Source organism: Electrona antarctica, assembly GCF_951216825.1.
Source record: "Electrona antarctica genome assembly, chromosome: 15".
NCBI lineage: Eukaryota > Metazoa > Chordata > Actinopteri > Myctophiformes > Myctophidae > Electrona > Electrona antarctica.
This window is the reverse complement of record NC_136796.1, coordinates 38,326,632-38,341,684: the sequence shown is the minus strand read 5'-3', so window position 1 is coordinate 38,341,684 and position 15,053 is coordinate 38,326,632. Positions and strand designations below refer to the sequence as shown.

Below are 15,053 nucleotides of genomic sequence, written 5' to 3'. Positions count from 1 at the left end.
ATAAGCTCTCAAGGCGCCGCGTCCTGCCTGTTTTTGCAGCGCCGTTCGCTACGCGTTGAGAGCTTGTAGATCCGTCTATTTTTGCAGCGCAGCTGCGCAGCTGCGCAGCCAGGGTAACAAAATAAAAAATAAGTTACAGGTGGAGATGAAGTGAAGTTGGAACGGACAAGCAGCTGCAAGACAAGCTAACATCACAACCACTGGCTGGTGACAGTGTTGTTAGCCGCAGCAACATGTAGCCTGCCCTGGTAACTTCTCCTCCTCCCCGGAGAACTCTTGCCTCCCCGCACCGTCGGGGAGGCTGATCCACAAGCTCTCAAGGCATCGCGTCCTGCCTGTTTTTGCAGCGCCGTTCGCTACGCGTTGAGAGCTTGTAGATCTGTCTATTTTTGCAGCGCTGGTGTCGGGGTTCGTTCACGTTGTCAATAAAAAAATAACCTAGATTACAGGCGGAGATGAAGTTCAATCAGTGGGTTGAATCAGTAGCTACGCGCTAAGCTAACGATCCCCGACCCTACACTAACACTAGCAGCCTGTTTTTTATTTTCCCCCCGACTTCACGGGTGGCGCATTGGGATTGTGATGAGACACGAGACAGCAGTGTGCATTCTGTTGTGACTGTATATTATTAAACTGCATGGGTCTGGACTCCGGAGCATAAACAACATGTAGGCTACAGTACAGTAGCCTCCCTCGGCTCGGTCCCTCCCAGCCTTTACTCTGGCTGCCCAGAGTGTTCCCCGATGCTGCGGTGCGGGGACTGGGAGCATACCATTATAACGGAGGGGTTTTCCACCCGGCCCAAAAGAAAAAAATCGTCCCGACTGTTTTTTTTTTGTTTTTTTTTGGTGAACATCGACTGAGAGGTTGTCAGTCGACTGAGACCCGTTCCGATCGATTAGTCGACTATTAGACTAATCGAGGTCAGCCCTAGTACTGTCCAATGCTGAGTGGCCATCCTGCCGGATAGGAAACAACTCCCATGTTCATAATACTTTCAATAAACCAGTTCAACTCATGACTTCTCCTTTGTGTGCAAATACAACTGACTAAAGTGCATATGCTGTGCAAATATAAATACTTCAATCAAACACTGGTACAATATGTGTGCAAAATAAGCATAAATGTGCCAAATATAAGTAACGGAGGACCACTTCGTTACATTTCCCCCCTCCTCTCAATGCTCCTCAATCTTCATGGATGCGGGAGAGGCAGTCAGCCACCACATTGGACTTCCCTGACCGGTAGTGAACAGTAAAGTCATATGGCTGTAGGGAGAGGTACCAACCCGCAATGCGTATGTTTGCATCCTTCATGCGATTCAGCCACTGCAGTGCACGATGGTCAGTCTCTAGAAAGAAGTGTCGTCCTAACAGATAGTATCTGAGGGTGTCAATGGCCCACTTCATCGCCAAACACTCTTTCTCCACTGTTGAATACCTGGTCTCTCTGTCCTCCAGTTTACGGCTCAGGAATGCCACTGGCTTCCTCTCTCCATCCACCTCCTGCAACAACACCGCTCCAAGGCCCACTCCAGAAGCATCCATCTGCAGGGTGAATGGCTTGTCAAAGTCTGGAGTGTGAAGGACTGGATGGGTGCAGATTGCTTCCTTGAGGTCTTTGAATGCTTTATCACACTCATCAGTCCATCTCACTTTAGTGGGGAATGAGTCTCTCGTGAGGTCTGTGAGCACTGCTGATCTCTCTGCAAAATGGGGAATAAATTTCCTGTACCACCCGACAAGGCCAACAAACCCTCTCACCTTCTTCTTGGTGGTTGGAACAGGGAAGGACCGGATGGCTTCAACTTTCCCAACCTGTGGTTTGATCTTGCCATAGCCAATTACAAACCCCAGGTATTGCACTTTGAATTGCTGTGTTGAAATTTGCTATACAAATAAACTTGCCTTGCCATGACAGATTCAGTCCACCCACAAAAAACATCTTATATCAAAATTGGCATAAGGGAGGACTGGCTGGTTGGCGAGGCGGCAGACCACGGCATGGCCATGTGATGGACCACGTCACTATGACTCGGCCATAACCATATGAGTTCTCAAAGCAGTTACGCCCAAATATGGAGTGTGTTGTCATTTGCCTAGCTTGCATTCTAAAGAGTAACAAGTTTTCTTTGTCAATTAAAAAACAAACACAAACTTTGGTTTAGCTTTGCAAAACAATGCTTACCCACACCTCCTGTTGTCGATATGAGGCAACCAATTACACTGACAATCATTTCTCAATATTGTGTATCTACAGTCCCTTTTTTCCGTAATGTCTGTGCAGTCACAGTATTCATTCAGGTTTGTAGATGTGGTGACGATAAGATGTCAACATAGTATCTTGTATACACGTGAATATCCGTCTATTTTTTAGCATTAGGCATCCAGGAGCCAGGCTGGAATGTATTTGCAGTGCTGGTGGGCTCCTCGCTGACTTGTTGCTTGCCAAAGCTGGCTGTAGCTGCGTGGCCTTTGACTACAGTCTGGGGGAGAGCAGCCACCAGACCCTCCTCATACTCCTTAGCCTGGAGGACTACATCTCTCTGCTCCACCTCCATGGCCTTTAGTTTGATCTGCTCCCTGTACTGCTGATTCTTCAACAGCTCCTCGATGGAGGGGGGCTCCTTCCGTCTGCCTCGGATCCAAGCATCCCATTCCGATGGTATGTTGCCTTCCATGTACTCGTATTCTGTGGGATTGGCTGCTACCACCATCCGCTTGGCACGGACGAACCTTCCCGTCCAAGTCTTCTGTTCAGGGATGATGTAATATTTGGAGTAATATTTGGAGACTGGGACAGTAGTTTACACCGGTGTTTTGTCACCTGTCTGCCTGTCGCTACTACACAGCTACTTGTGGCCTTCTCTTCACTCCACCTTTCTCTTGGGACAAGACTGGACAGTACTATTGACTGAAAACTCCCTGTATCAAGTAGGGCTTCCTCCCGCTGACCATTAACCAAAACAGGTACAGTACTGGCTTTCTCCTGACATGTAACTATGTTGGTTGCTCTAGGGACTGCAGTGAACAGAGCTGGTTTATTGTCACCATTTGCTGGGCAAAAATATTGGGTGTGGCCTAGACCATTACATAGATAGCACCTAATGTCTTGTTTTGAGGATCTCTTAGAATTAGCTGCCACTGCCACCAATTGTAGTGTTGGCCCAATAAGCAGCTGGAAATGAGCACAGAGTCAGGAGGTAGAATGCAGCCACATCGTGATTTATTTCCAAAAGAAGGTTTACAGCATGGGAAATGGCATCACCCCAGCAGCAAACAGATAGGACATGTTGGTGTGCAGCTCCACCATGTCCTCTCACTGATTGTAACACTGAGTGTGTGTGTGCGTGCTGGCAGCCTTTTATAGGCAGCTGAACCAATCAGTGCAGACTCTACCATATTACCGGTCAAACATGCAACACTTCTGAACCCCACATAACCCACATCACATGAGCCTATAAATCTATATCACTACACAGGTAAGTAAATATCAATTATGCCCACTATTGCAAGATAAACCACATATCCCATTATCATTAGCAGCTCCAATGCATAACTCTGAAACACCCCTGGCCATTTCACTGTGGTCCAGTCCAGACCAATATATGGTGCTCTGGTAGCCTGGGGACTCTTTTGCCCGAACACACTGGAACAGACAGAACAGAAGCAGTAAGTATTCAATTACCCATAACAGTCTCATATTACATTACGTACTTATATTGCCCTGACACATATTGCATTCTTAACTGTATTGCACTTGCCTATCATGACCAAATCCTGGCCATCCTGCCGGATAGGAAACAACTCCCATGTTCATAATATTTTCAATAAACCAGTTCAACTCATGACTTTCCTTTGTGTGCAAATACAACTGACTAAAGTGCATATGCTGTGCAAATATAAATACTTCAATCAAACACTGGTACAATATGTGTGCAAAATAAGCATAAATGTGCCAAATATAAGTAACGGAGGACCACTTCGTTACATTTCCCCCCTCCTCTCAATGCTCCTCAATCTTCATGCCTGTGGAACAATTGATATGCAAATAGACTTCAGTTCAAGGCACTTTGGTGAGACAGATCAGGGAGAAATACAGAGTTAAAGTTATATGTACAAGTATGACTAAACCAGGTAGTTATGAATATGCTATGATTCATAATACACCACAGTAGGAAGAAAATGAAAGTCACTAAAACACCAGCCATTAAGTTAGTTAATAACAGCTGCCTGTCCCCAAGCCATCACTACATTCAGCGGTCCGTTATGTCCATAGTTAAATAAATGGTTATTTCTCGATAAAAAGACTGGCGACCGCTGCTATGATGAACAACACAGTGGGTCTCTGGGACCCCCAGGGGTCCTTGATGTCGCTCCAGGGGGGGAACCCCAAGAGGCAGGAGTTGTTAAAAATGTATTGATAACAGTTGGGAACCAATAATGTACTTTACAAGTAGGCCTACATAGCCTATTAAACTCCGATCGAGTCCGAGAGTGTGTGTAGACACTGCTACACATGGAACCAAAATTACCAAATAATTGAGGTTCTTTTATTGTATAAAGAAAAGCACAAAACAGTCAGTCAACAGACAGACCGACTGAGACAATATACGCACCTATATATTTCCGTAGCCATGCAATCAACATGGCAGCCACGTAAAAACAAAAACACAATATTTATTTTACAGCTTTTTTGAAAACATTTGAGGCGAGACAACAACCCAATAAACATTGATTTACCGTATTCATATTAGATCAACACTGAATTCCTCCATGCTTGCTGTGCTACTTTTGCGAGTCAACCTGTTGCGTTACAGCGAGTCTCTGTAAGCACTGGACCGGGGCTACGTTTCAGACACTGGTCACGTAGTTTTCTCAACATGTCGCCAAATTATACCTTATAATAATAATAAATATCGACTTACAGTTCATTGTCCTTGATGTTAAAAGACAGCTGGAAAAGGCGTCGAATTCCGTGCCTGAATGAATAGCCAGGAGGATGTTTCCACGTCGTAAAGTTTTGTCACTTTTGTTTTGTGTGATGATGTCCGTTATTCCCTCTAGAGCTTTTTATTTTTTACTGATGGATTGAAAATAATACTTTTTAATCCGTGTATGAAACTATATGAACTGCAATGCAAAGTTACAGGCAGACAGTAAGTAAGCAAAGCAAGTTAAGGAACTGAAATATTCTGCTGCTGTTTCTGCGTCTCTCTCTCTCTCTCTGCCCCAAGTCTGTGTGCGCGTGTGTGTCTCTCTCTGCCCCTCTCTCTGCCACTCTACAATCTCACTCTCTGCCTCTCTCTCCCCCTCCTCCCTCCCCCCAGTAGAGTGACAGTGCAGTAATACCCTGTCCGGACTCCTGTCCCCTTCAGCTCAGATCACACAGACAGTCAGACACCTGTGTGACAGTCTGTCAGTCTGACCCTTAGTCAGGGGGTGACTGGGGTCCCCAGCCCAGCTAAATGTGTTCAAAGATTCCGTTTGTCATTTATGTATTATTGTCTCCACCAGGCCGAAGGCATGGGGAGAGAGTATGTTTTGCACTCCGTCCTTGTGTGTGTCCTTCCTTCCGTCCTTCCGTCCGTCCGTTATCAGCTAATCTCCGGTACCGTTGGCCCGATCCATGCCAAACTTTGCACACACACTCCATGGATGCCAACGACAAACCTCTGCCCCAAATATTCCTCAACGGCCTGTTATAGCGCCACCATGAGGCCGATTTAGGCAAAACAAATTTTTGTAGATTACTCGTACACATTTTATCCATACATCACACAATTCGGTATACACTATCTCCATAGTCATGTGATCAACACAGATCTGCACAATTTCCCATCTTCCATCCTGATTGGCTAATATTGGCTTCCAAAGCTCACATGATTGGTCCGTTTTGAACAAAATGCCACAAATCACAAACACAGTGTGCAATTTCCGTGAAATTATACACACACATTTCCACTAGGCCAAGGACGACATGCCACTCATTCTTTTCCAAATCAGCCTCATGGTGGCGCTATAACAGGCCAATTCCTGTTTTTAGCTATAACTTAATCAATCTGTATACAACTTATATATGCGCACTCCCTAGAGGCCATGGAAAAACATTGTCCCTGCATCCCTCCACATCTGCCGGTTATAGCGCCACCATGAGGCCGATTTCTGCTAAACACATTGCTTATGTTAGTCGCACAGATTTCATCCAAATCTCACGCAAATCGGTACACATGATCTCTGTAGTCATGTGATCAAGACGAGTCTATTGGATTTATCAGATTCTACACTGATTGGCTAACATTGTCTTCTAAAGTTTTCAGGAGTGGCCCGTTTCGTTCAAAATGCTGCACATGTCCTGCTCATCCAGAATTCTGTCCTCAGAGATTCGATGAGTGATCTGGCTCTGCATTTCCTCAACAAAATTAAGAAAATTGTTGCAAAAAACAAACAAACAAAAAAACATGTTTATATTACTCCTAAACATTTTGCCAAACATCTCACACCCAGAAGGGCACAAGGGCACACAAATATATTTTTCACCAAGGCAGCAGTCAACCTGAATTACACTGTAATTGTATACCTTACAATTAGATTTATGTCATATTACGGTACATAAATATGTTAATTCAAGGTTCAAGGTTCAAGTTTATTTAGTGTCCCCGAAGGGCAAATTGGGTTGCAGCATAGACAGCACATTAAACAATGAAACAGTACAAATAAATAAACAGTTCACATAGCAGGTGTGCATGTCACGGGGCAGCCTCTTCAGAGCCCATGTCTGGGCTCAATCATTTTCCTGTACCTCTGCTGCACTCAAATATGGCCAAAATAATGGGCACATATACACAGTTACATATTGTCGCTGTCGGGTGGAAACCTTGCATGTTCAAAACCGTTACTATTCAGGAAATGGAAAAGAATATTACAATGGATCCAATGAAGTTATGATTTAGTCACAACAAACTCTTAATACTTATTCATTGGTTAAAAATGTATAAAACACACATACAGAGCCACTCTCAACTGGCTGGTGACCATATTTTGTGCATGATGCAAATACAATAGATGGCCAACATGTCAGTACTCAGTACTCAAATGTGCAACATAACCATCACGAATTCACAATGATACATAAAGCCGTTTTAGCACACGAAAGTTAGCCTGTTGTTCACGTTCTGTTCTCCAGTCTCCAGAGTTTGGTTTCAGCTGGACTTGAGCAATTTCGATGTATAATTACAAGTAAGACGCGCGAACGCGGGAAGCGAACAGCTCGTAAATTGCAATAACAACAATTAGAATAATTATTGTTGTAAGTTTTTTTTTAAGTTAAGTTTTGTGTGTGTGTGTGTGTGTGTGTGTGTGTGTGTGTGAGAGAGCTCGTAAATTGCAATAACAATTATAATAAATTACGTACTTTTTTAAAGGTTTTTTTTTTAAGTTCTCTTTTTTTTTTTTTATTATTATTTTTTAAGTGTTTTTTTTATATATTTTCTTTAAGTTTTTTTGTACGTTTTTTTAAGGTTTTTTTTAACCCGGTCAGGGATATATTTTCTTTAAGTTTTTTTGTACTTTTTTTTTAACCCGGCCAGGGATTGAACCCCGACCAGGGATTGAACCCCGACCTCCCAGTCTCAGGGCGGACACTCTATCCACAAGGCCACTGAGCTGGTGAGAAGTCAAAGGGTAAACCTACTATTTGGAATGACTGTCTCTTAGCCCGAGATTGGCTTCCTGCCTGTAGAACAATTGATATGCAAATACTTCAGTTCTAGGCACTTTGGTGAGACACTGGAGTGAGATCAGGGAGAAATATAGAGTTAAAGTTATATGTACAAGTATGACTAACCAGGTAGTTATGAATATGCTATATGATTCATAATACACCACAGTAGGAAGAAAATGAAAGTCACTAAAACACCAGCCATTAAGTTAGTTAATAACAGCTGTCACCAAGCCATCACTACATTCAGCGGTCCGTTATGTCCATAGTTAAATAAATGGTTATTTCTCGATAAACAGACCGGCGACCGCTGCTATGATGAACAACACAGTGGGTCTCGGGGACCCCCAGGGGTCCTTGATGTCGCTCCAGGGGGGGAACCCCAAGAGGCAGGAGTTGTTAATGTATTGATAACAGTTGGGAACCATAATGTACTAGTACTTTACAAGTACATATAGCCTATTAAACTCCGATCGAGTCCGAGAGTGTGTGTAGACACTGCTACACGTAGAACCAAAATTACCAAATCATTGAGGTTCTTAAATTGTAATTATAAAGAAAAGCACAAAAGTGTCAGTCAAGAGACAGACCGACTGAGACAATATAATAATTATACGCACCTATATATTTCCGTAGCCATGCATGCAATCAACATGGCAGCCACGTAAAAACACAATATTTATTTTACAGCTAAATAATGTTTTTGAAAACATTTGAGGCGAGACAACAACCCAATAAACATTGATTTACCGTAATATGTCATTGTCCTTGATGTTAAAAGACAGCTGGAAAAGGCGTCGAATTCCGTGCCTGAATGAATAGCCAGGAGGATGTTTCCACGTCGTAATGTTTTGTCACTTTTGTTTCGTGTGATGATGTCCGTTGTGGCAGCGGTGGCCGAACGGATAGCGGCGCGGTCTTGATACCGGAAGGTTCCTAGTTCGAATCAGCCGTCCGACACGTTAAAATTACCACCGCTGAAGTGCCCTTGAACAAGGCATTGAACCACTACGATGAAATGTGTTCTATGAGCAGGGCCTGGCTGGAAACAAGTTCTTGAGCTTAGCCCAGATACCCTGGGTAAATATAGATTTCATTTCATTTCGTTATTCCCTCTGGAGCTTTTTATTTTTTACTGATGGATTGAAAATAATACTTTTTAATCCGTTGTGGTGACTGGTACACACACCCAGGAGACAGAAGGACGTTTGCCTATTCCAAGGCTTTTAATCACAGAATTCAGTTAACAGAATAGTACTTTCAGATTCACTTGCATGGCATGTCACAGTAGTGAGTTACAACACAGATAGTTCAGTTCCTTTGTTCGCCCACTTGATGGTGCTGGCGGGGCGCCATTGGACCTCGTCTCGGGACTGCGATCAAAGGTGCGTATATGACTTCACACAGGTTGGCATGACATTTACTCTCTCGGCAAGGAATGTGAATGAGTGAGTACAACTTAGGCCAGACACGCTCTCCGCAGAGCTGCCGGTTGCAAACGGGAACGCAGGTACGTGATCAAACAGTCTGTGCAGCCCTCGGCCTCTATATATAAGCACGGGAAGTATAGTGGATACTCAGCATTGGATGAGTGCGTCACTCCGCTTCCTCTGCTGTGTACTAAGGTATTTACTCCGTTTCCATCCCGTGCATGTATCCTTATGTGCTGTACTAAGGTATTTACTCCGTTTCCATCCTTATGTGCTCCTCTTTCCTCCTCCTCTTCACCAGTCAGTTATGTGACTGTCCGTCAGATAGGCGCTCACTGAGTGCGCCGTAGAAGCCTATAGTCGGACACAGGATAGGACACAATAAGTATAATATCTATTCACGTTTACACATAGGATGGGTAGTGAATCGTGGTGCTCGACTTACCGCCCAACTCGCCCGATAGCGTGCTGCTTCACCCCTGGAGACTGGATCTGTACGAAGGCAGAGAGAGCTGCCTTTTGTACTGTCCCGCCCTTCTGACAGAACGCAGGTGACGCGCATTCCAGCTGATCAAGAATGTGACGCGGGACATACCTGCCCTCTAGGACCCGCCCTAGAGGTTGGTGCGCTCTTCTCTCTCTCTGCCTCTGCTGGCCTCCAGGGGTGCGCTTACCTGTTGGGCGGTGTTCTGCCATCGAGACACCACACCGTGTATGAAACTATATGAACTGCACTGCAAAGTTACAGGCAGACAGTAAGTAAGCAAAGCAAGTTAAGGAACTGAAATATTCTTCTGCTGTTTCTGCGTCTCTATATCTCTCTCTCTCTCTCTCTGCCGAGTCTGCCCCAAGTCTGTGTGTGCGTGTGACGTGTGTGCGCGTGTGTGTCTCTCTCTGCCCCTCTCTCTGCCACTCTACAATCTCACTCTCTGCCCCTCCTCCCTCCCCCGGACTCCTGTCCCCTTCAGCTCAGATCACACAGACAGTCAGTCACCGCCAACATGTCTGTGAGCCTGTGTGACAGTCTGTCACCAGTCAGGGGGTGACTGGGGTCCCACTCCCCAGCCCAGCTAAATGTGTTCAAAGATGCCGTTTGTCATTTATGTATTATCTATTTATGTATCCATTCATTCATTTATTAAAATAAGTGTTAAATAATTTGCTATACAGTAGCCTATCACAGTGGTTCTCAAACTTGTAAATATCCCTGTAAATATATTTTTCACCAAGGCAGCAGTCCACCACCTGAATTACACTGTAATTGTATACCTTACAATTAGATTTATGTCATATTACGGTACATAAATATGTTAATTCAAGGTTCAAGGTTCAAGTTTATTTAGTGTCCCCGAAGGGCAAATTGGGTTGCAGCATAGACAGCACATTAAACAATGAAACAGTACAAATAAACAAACAGTTCACATAGCAGGTGTGCATGTCACGGGGCAGCCTCTTCAGAGCAATGAGGCCCATGTCTGGGCTCAATCATTTTCCTGTACCTCTGCTGCACTCAAATATGGCCAAAGTAATGGGCACATATACACAGTTACATATTGTCGCTGTCGGGTGGAAACCTTGCATGTTCAAAACCGTTACTATTCAGGAAATGGAAAAGAATATTACAATGGATCCAATGAAGTTATGATTTAGTCACAACAAACTCTTAATACTTATTCATTGGTTAAAAATGTATAAAACACACATACAGAGCCACTCTCAACTGGCTGGTGACCATATTTTGTGCATGATGCAAATACAATAGATGGCCAACATGTCAGTACTCAAATGTGCAACATAACCATCACGAATTCACAATGATACATAAAGCCGTTTTAGCACATCGAAAGTTAGCCTGTTGTTCACGTTCTGTTCTCCAGAGTTTGGTTTCAGCTGGACTTGAGCAATTTCGATGTATAATTACAAGTAAGACGCGCGAACGCGGTAAGCGAACAGCTCGTAAATTGCAATAACAACAATTAGAATAATTATTTTTGTAAGTTTTTTTTTTAAGTTAAGTTTTGTGTGTGTGTGTGTGTGTGTGTGTGTGTGTGTGAGAGAGCTCGTAAATTGCAATAACAATTATAATAAATTACGTACTTTTTTAAGTTTTTTTTTTTAAGTTCTCTTTTTTTTTTGTATTATTCTTTTTTAAGTGTTTTTTTTATATATTTTCTTTAAGTTTTTTTGTACGTTTTTTTAGTTTTTTTTTAACCCGGTCAGGGATATATTTTCTTTAGGTTTTTTTGTACGTTTTTTGTACGTTTTTTTTAACCCGGCCAGGGATTGAACCCCGACCAGGGATTGAACCCCGACCTCCCAGTCTCAGGGCGGACACTCTATCCACAAGGCCACTGAGCTGGTGAGAAGTCAAAGGGTAAACCTACTATTTGGAAAGACTGTCTCTTAGCCCGAGATTGGCTTCCTGCCTGTAGAACAATTGATATGCAAATACTTCAGTTCTAGGCACTTTGGTGAGACACTGGAGTGAGATCAGGGAGAAATGATGCAAATACAATGCAAACTAGAAAAAGTGCCCTTCCGGGCACAGGTATCCACCAGGAGGATAGGAGTGTGTGTGATGTTTGGCAAAATGTTTAGGAGGATGTTTTTTGTTATTTGTTTTTGCAACAATTTTCTTCATTTTGTTGAGGAGAGCCAGATCACTCATAGCATCTCTGAGGATAGAATTCTGGATGAGCAGGACATGTGCAGCATTTTGTACAAAACGGGCCACTCCTGAAAACTTTGGAAGGCAATGTTAGCCAATCAGTGTACAATCTGAGAAATCCAACAGACTCGTCTTGATCACATGACTACAGAGATCATGTATTTCTGTAGCCATTTCTTCATACGCCTTTGATGGCAATTGGATGATTTGAGGCATTTTGTTCCAAAAATGTGTTTTGCAAAAATCTACCTGTTGGTGGCGCTATAACAGGCCAATGTGAAAAGGGTGGGATATATTCCTCAGCCTAGTAGGAAAATGTGTGAAAGATTTCACGTAAATTGCATGCTGCGTTCATGATTTGAGGCTATTGTTCAAAACGGGGCAATCTTGCAAACTGTGAAAGCCAATTATAGCCAATTAGGATGGAATATGAAATATCAGACAGATCCGACTTGAGCACATGACCATAGAGATACTGTGTAACGATTTGTGAGATTTTTGGACAGAATCTGGAGGAGTAATATAAAAAAATGTGTTTTACAAATGTCGGCCTCCTGGTGGCGCTATAAAAGGCAGATGCGGAAAATGCAGGTCAAAGGTTTGTCCTTGGCCTCTAGGGAGTGTGCATGCAACGTTTCACGCAGATTGGTGCAGTTTTAGGTAATAAATGTGAAAAGCTGCCTCATGGTGGCGCTATAACAGGCCGTTCTGGAAAATGTGGGGCAGAGGTTCATCGTTGGCATCCAGGGAGTGTGTGTGCACAGTTTGGCATCGGCCGGGTTAACGGTGCCGGAGATTAGCTGTACACAGACGGACGGAAGGAAGGACGGACGGACGGACACACACACACACACGGACGGACGGACACACACACACACACACGGACGGAGTGCAAAACATACTCTCTCCCCATGCCTTCGGCCTGGTGGAGACAATGATGATGATGCAAATACAATAGATGGCCAACATGTCAGTACTCAGTACTCAAATGTGCAACATAACCATCACGAATTCACAATGATACATAAAGCCGTTTTAGCACACGAAAGTTAGCCTGTTGTTCACGTTCTGTTCTCCAGTCTCCAGAGTTTGGTTTCAGCTGGACTTGAGCAATTTCGATGTATAATTACAAGTAAGACGCGCGAACGCGGGAAGCGAACAGCTCGTAAATTGCAATAACAACAATTAGAATAATTATTTTTGTAAGTTTTTTTTTTAAGTTAAGTTTTGTGTGTGTGTGTGTGTGTGTGTGTGAGAGAGCTCGTAAATTGCAATAACAATTATAATAAATTACGTACTTTTTTAAGTTTTTTTTTTTAAGTTCTCTTTTTTTTTTATTATTCTTTTTTAAGTGTTTTTTTTATATATTTTCTTTAAGTTTTTTTGTACGTTTTTTTAGTTTTTTTTTAACCCGGTCAGGGATATATTTTCTTTAGGTTTTTTTGTACGTTTTTTTAAGTTTTTTTTTTAACCCGGCCAGGGATTGAACCCCGACCAGGGATTGAACCCCGACCTCCCAGTCTCAGGGCAGACACTCTATCCACAAGGCCACTGAGCTGGTGAGAAGTCAAAGGGTAAACCTACTATTTGGAATGACTGTCTCTTAGCCCGAGATTGGCTTCCTGCCTGTAGAACAATTGATATGCAAATACTTCAGTTCTAGGCACTTTGGTGAGACACTGGAGTGAGATCAGGGAGAAATGATGCAAATACAATGCAAACTAGAAAAAGTGCCCTTCCGGGCACAGGTCTCCACCAGGAGGATAGGAGTGTGTGTGATGTTTGGCAAAATGTTTAGGAGGATGTTTTTTGTTATTTGTTTTTGCAACAATTTTCTTCATTTTGTTGAGGAGAGCCAGATCACTCATAGCATCTCTGAGGATAGAATTCTGGATGAGCAGGACATGTGCAGCATTTTGTACAAAACGGGCCACTCCTGAAAACTTTGGAAGGCAATGTTAGCCAATCAGTGTACAATCTGAGAAATCCAACAGACTCGTCTTGATCACATGACTACAGAGATCATGTATTTCTGTAGCCATTTCTTCATACGCCTTTGATGGCAATTGGATGATTTGAGGCATTTTGTTCCAAAAATGTGTTTTGCAAAAATCTACCTGTTGGTGGCGCTATAACAGGCCAATGTGAAAAGGGTGGGATATATTCCTCAGCCTAGTAGGAAAATGTGTGAAAGATTTCACGTAAATTGCATGCTGCGTTCATGATTTGAGGCTATTGTTCAAAACGGGGCAATCTTGCAAACTGTGAAAGCCAATTATAGCCAATTAGGATGGAATATGAAATATCAGACAGATCCGACTTGAGCACATGACCATAGAGATACTGTGTAACGATTTGTGAGATTTTTGGACAGAATCTGGAGGAGTAATATAAAAAAATGTGTTTTACAAAAGTCGGCCTCCTGGTGGCGCTATAAAAGGCAGATGCGGAAAATGCAGGTCAAAGGTTTGTCCTTGGCCTCTAGGGAGTGTGCATGCAACGTTTCACGCAGATTGGTGCAGTTTTAGGTAATAAATGTGAAAAGCTGCCTCATGGTGGCGCTATAACAGGCCGTTCTGGAAAATGTGGGGCAGAGGTTCATCGTTGGCATCCAGGGAGTGTGTGTGCAAAGTTTGGCATCGGCCGGGTTAACGGTGCCGGAGATTAGCTGTACACAGACGGACGGAAGGAAGGACGGACGGACGGACACACACACACACACGGACGGACGGACACACACACACACGGACGGAGTGCAAAACATACTCTCTCCCCATGCCTTCGGCCTGGTGGAGACAATGATGATGATGCAAATACAATAGATGGCCAACATGTCAGTACTCAGTACTCAAATGTGCAACATAACCATCACGAATTCACAATGATACATAAAGCCGTTTTAGCACACGAAAGTTAGCCTGTTGTTCACGTTCTGTTCTCCAGTCTCCAGAGTTTGGTTTCAGCTGGACTTGAGCAATTTCGATGTATAATTACAAGTAAGACGCGCGAACGCGGGAAGCGAACAGCTCGTAAATTGCAATAACAACAATTAGAATAATTATTTTTGTAAGTTTTTTTTTTAAGTTAAGTTTTGTGTGTGTGTGTGTGTGTGTGTGTGTGAGAGAGAGCTCGTAAATTGCAATAACAATTATAATAAATTACGTACTTTTTTAAGGTTTTTTTTTTAAGTTCTCTTTTTTTTTATTATTATTATTTTTTAAGTGTTTTTTTTATAT

General features: G+C 43.1%; 1 protein-coding gene across 1 annotated transcript; it reads right to left on the bottom strand.

Annotated features, from left to right (window-relative positions):
- Positions 1 to 2,365: 2,365 nt before the first annotated feature.
- On the bottom strand, positions 2,366 to 2,716 carry LOC306938081 (NADH dehydrogenase [ubiquinone] 1 alpha subcomplex assembly factor 2-like; the record flags this gene model as incomplete). The annotated part of the gene is made up of 1 exon (XM_079522097.1): positions 2,366 to 2,716. The coding sequence occupies one exon, from the start codon at positions 2,714 to 2,716 to the stop codon at positions 2,366 to 2,368; it is 351 nt and encodes a 116-aa protein (XP_079378223.1).
- Positions 2,717 to 15,053: the final 12,337 nt, after the last annotated feature.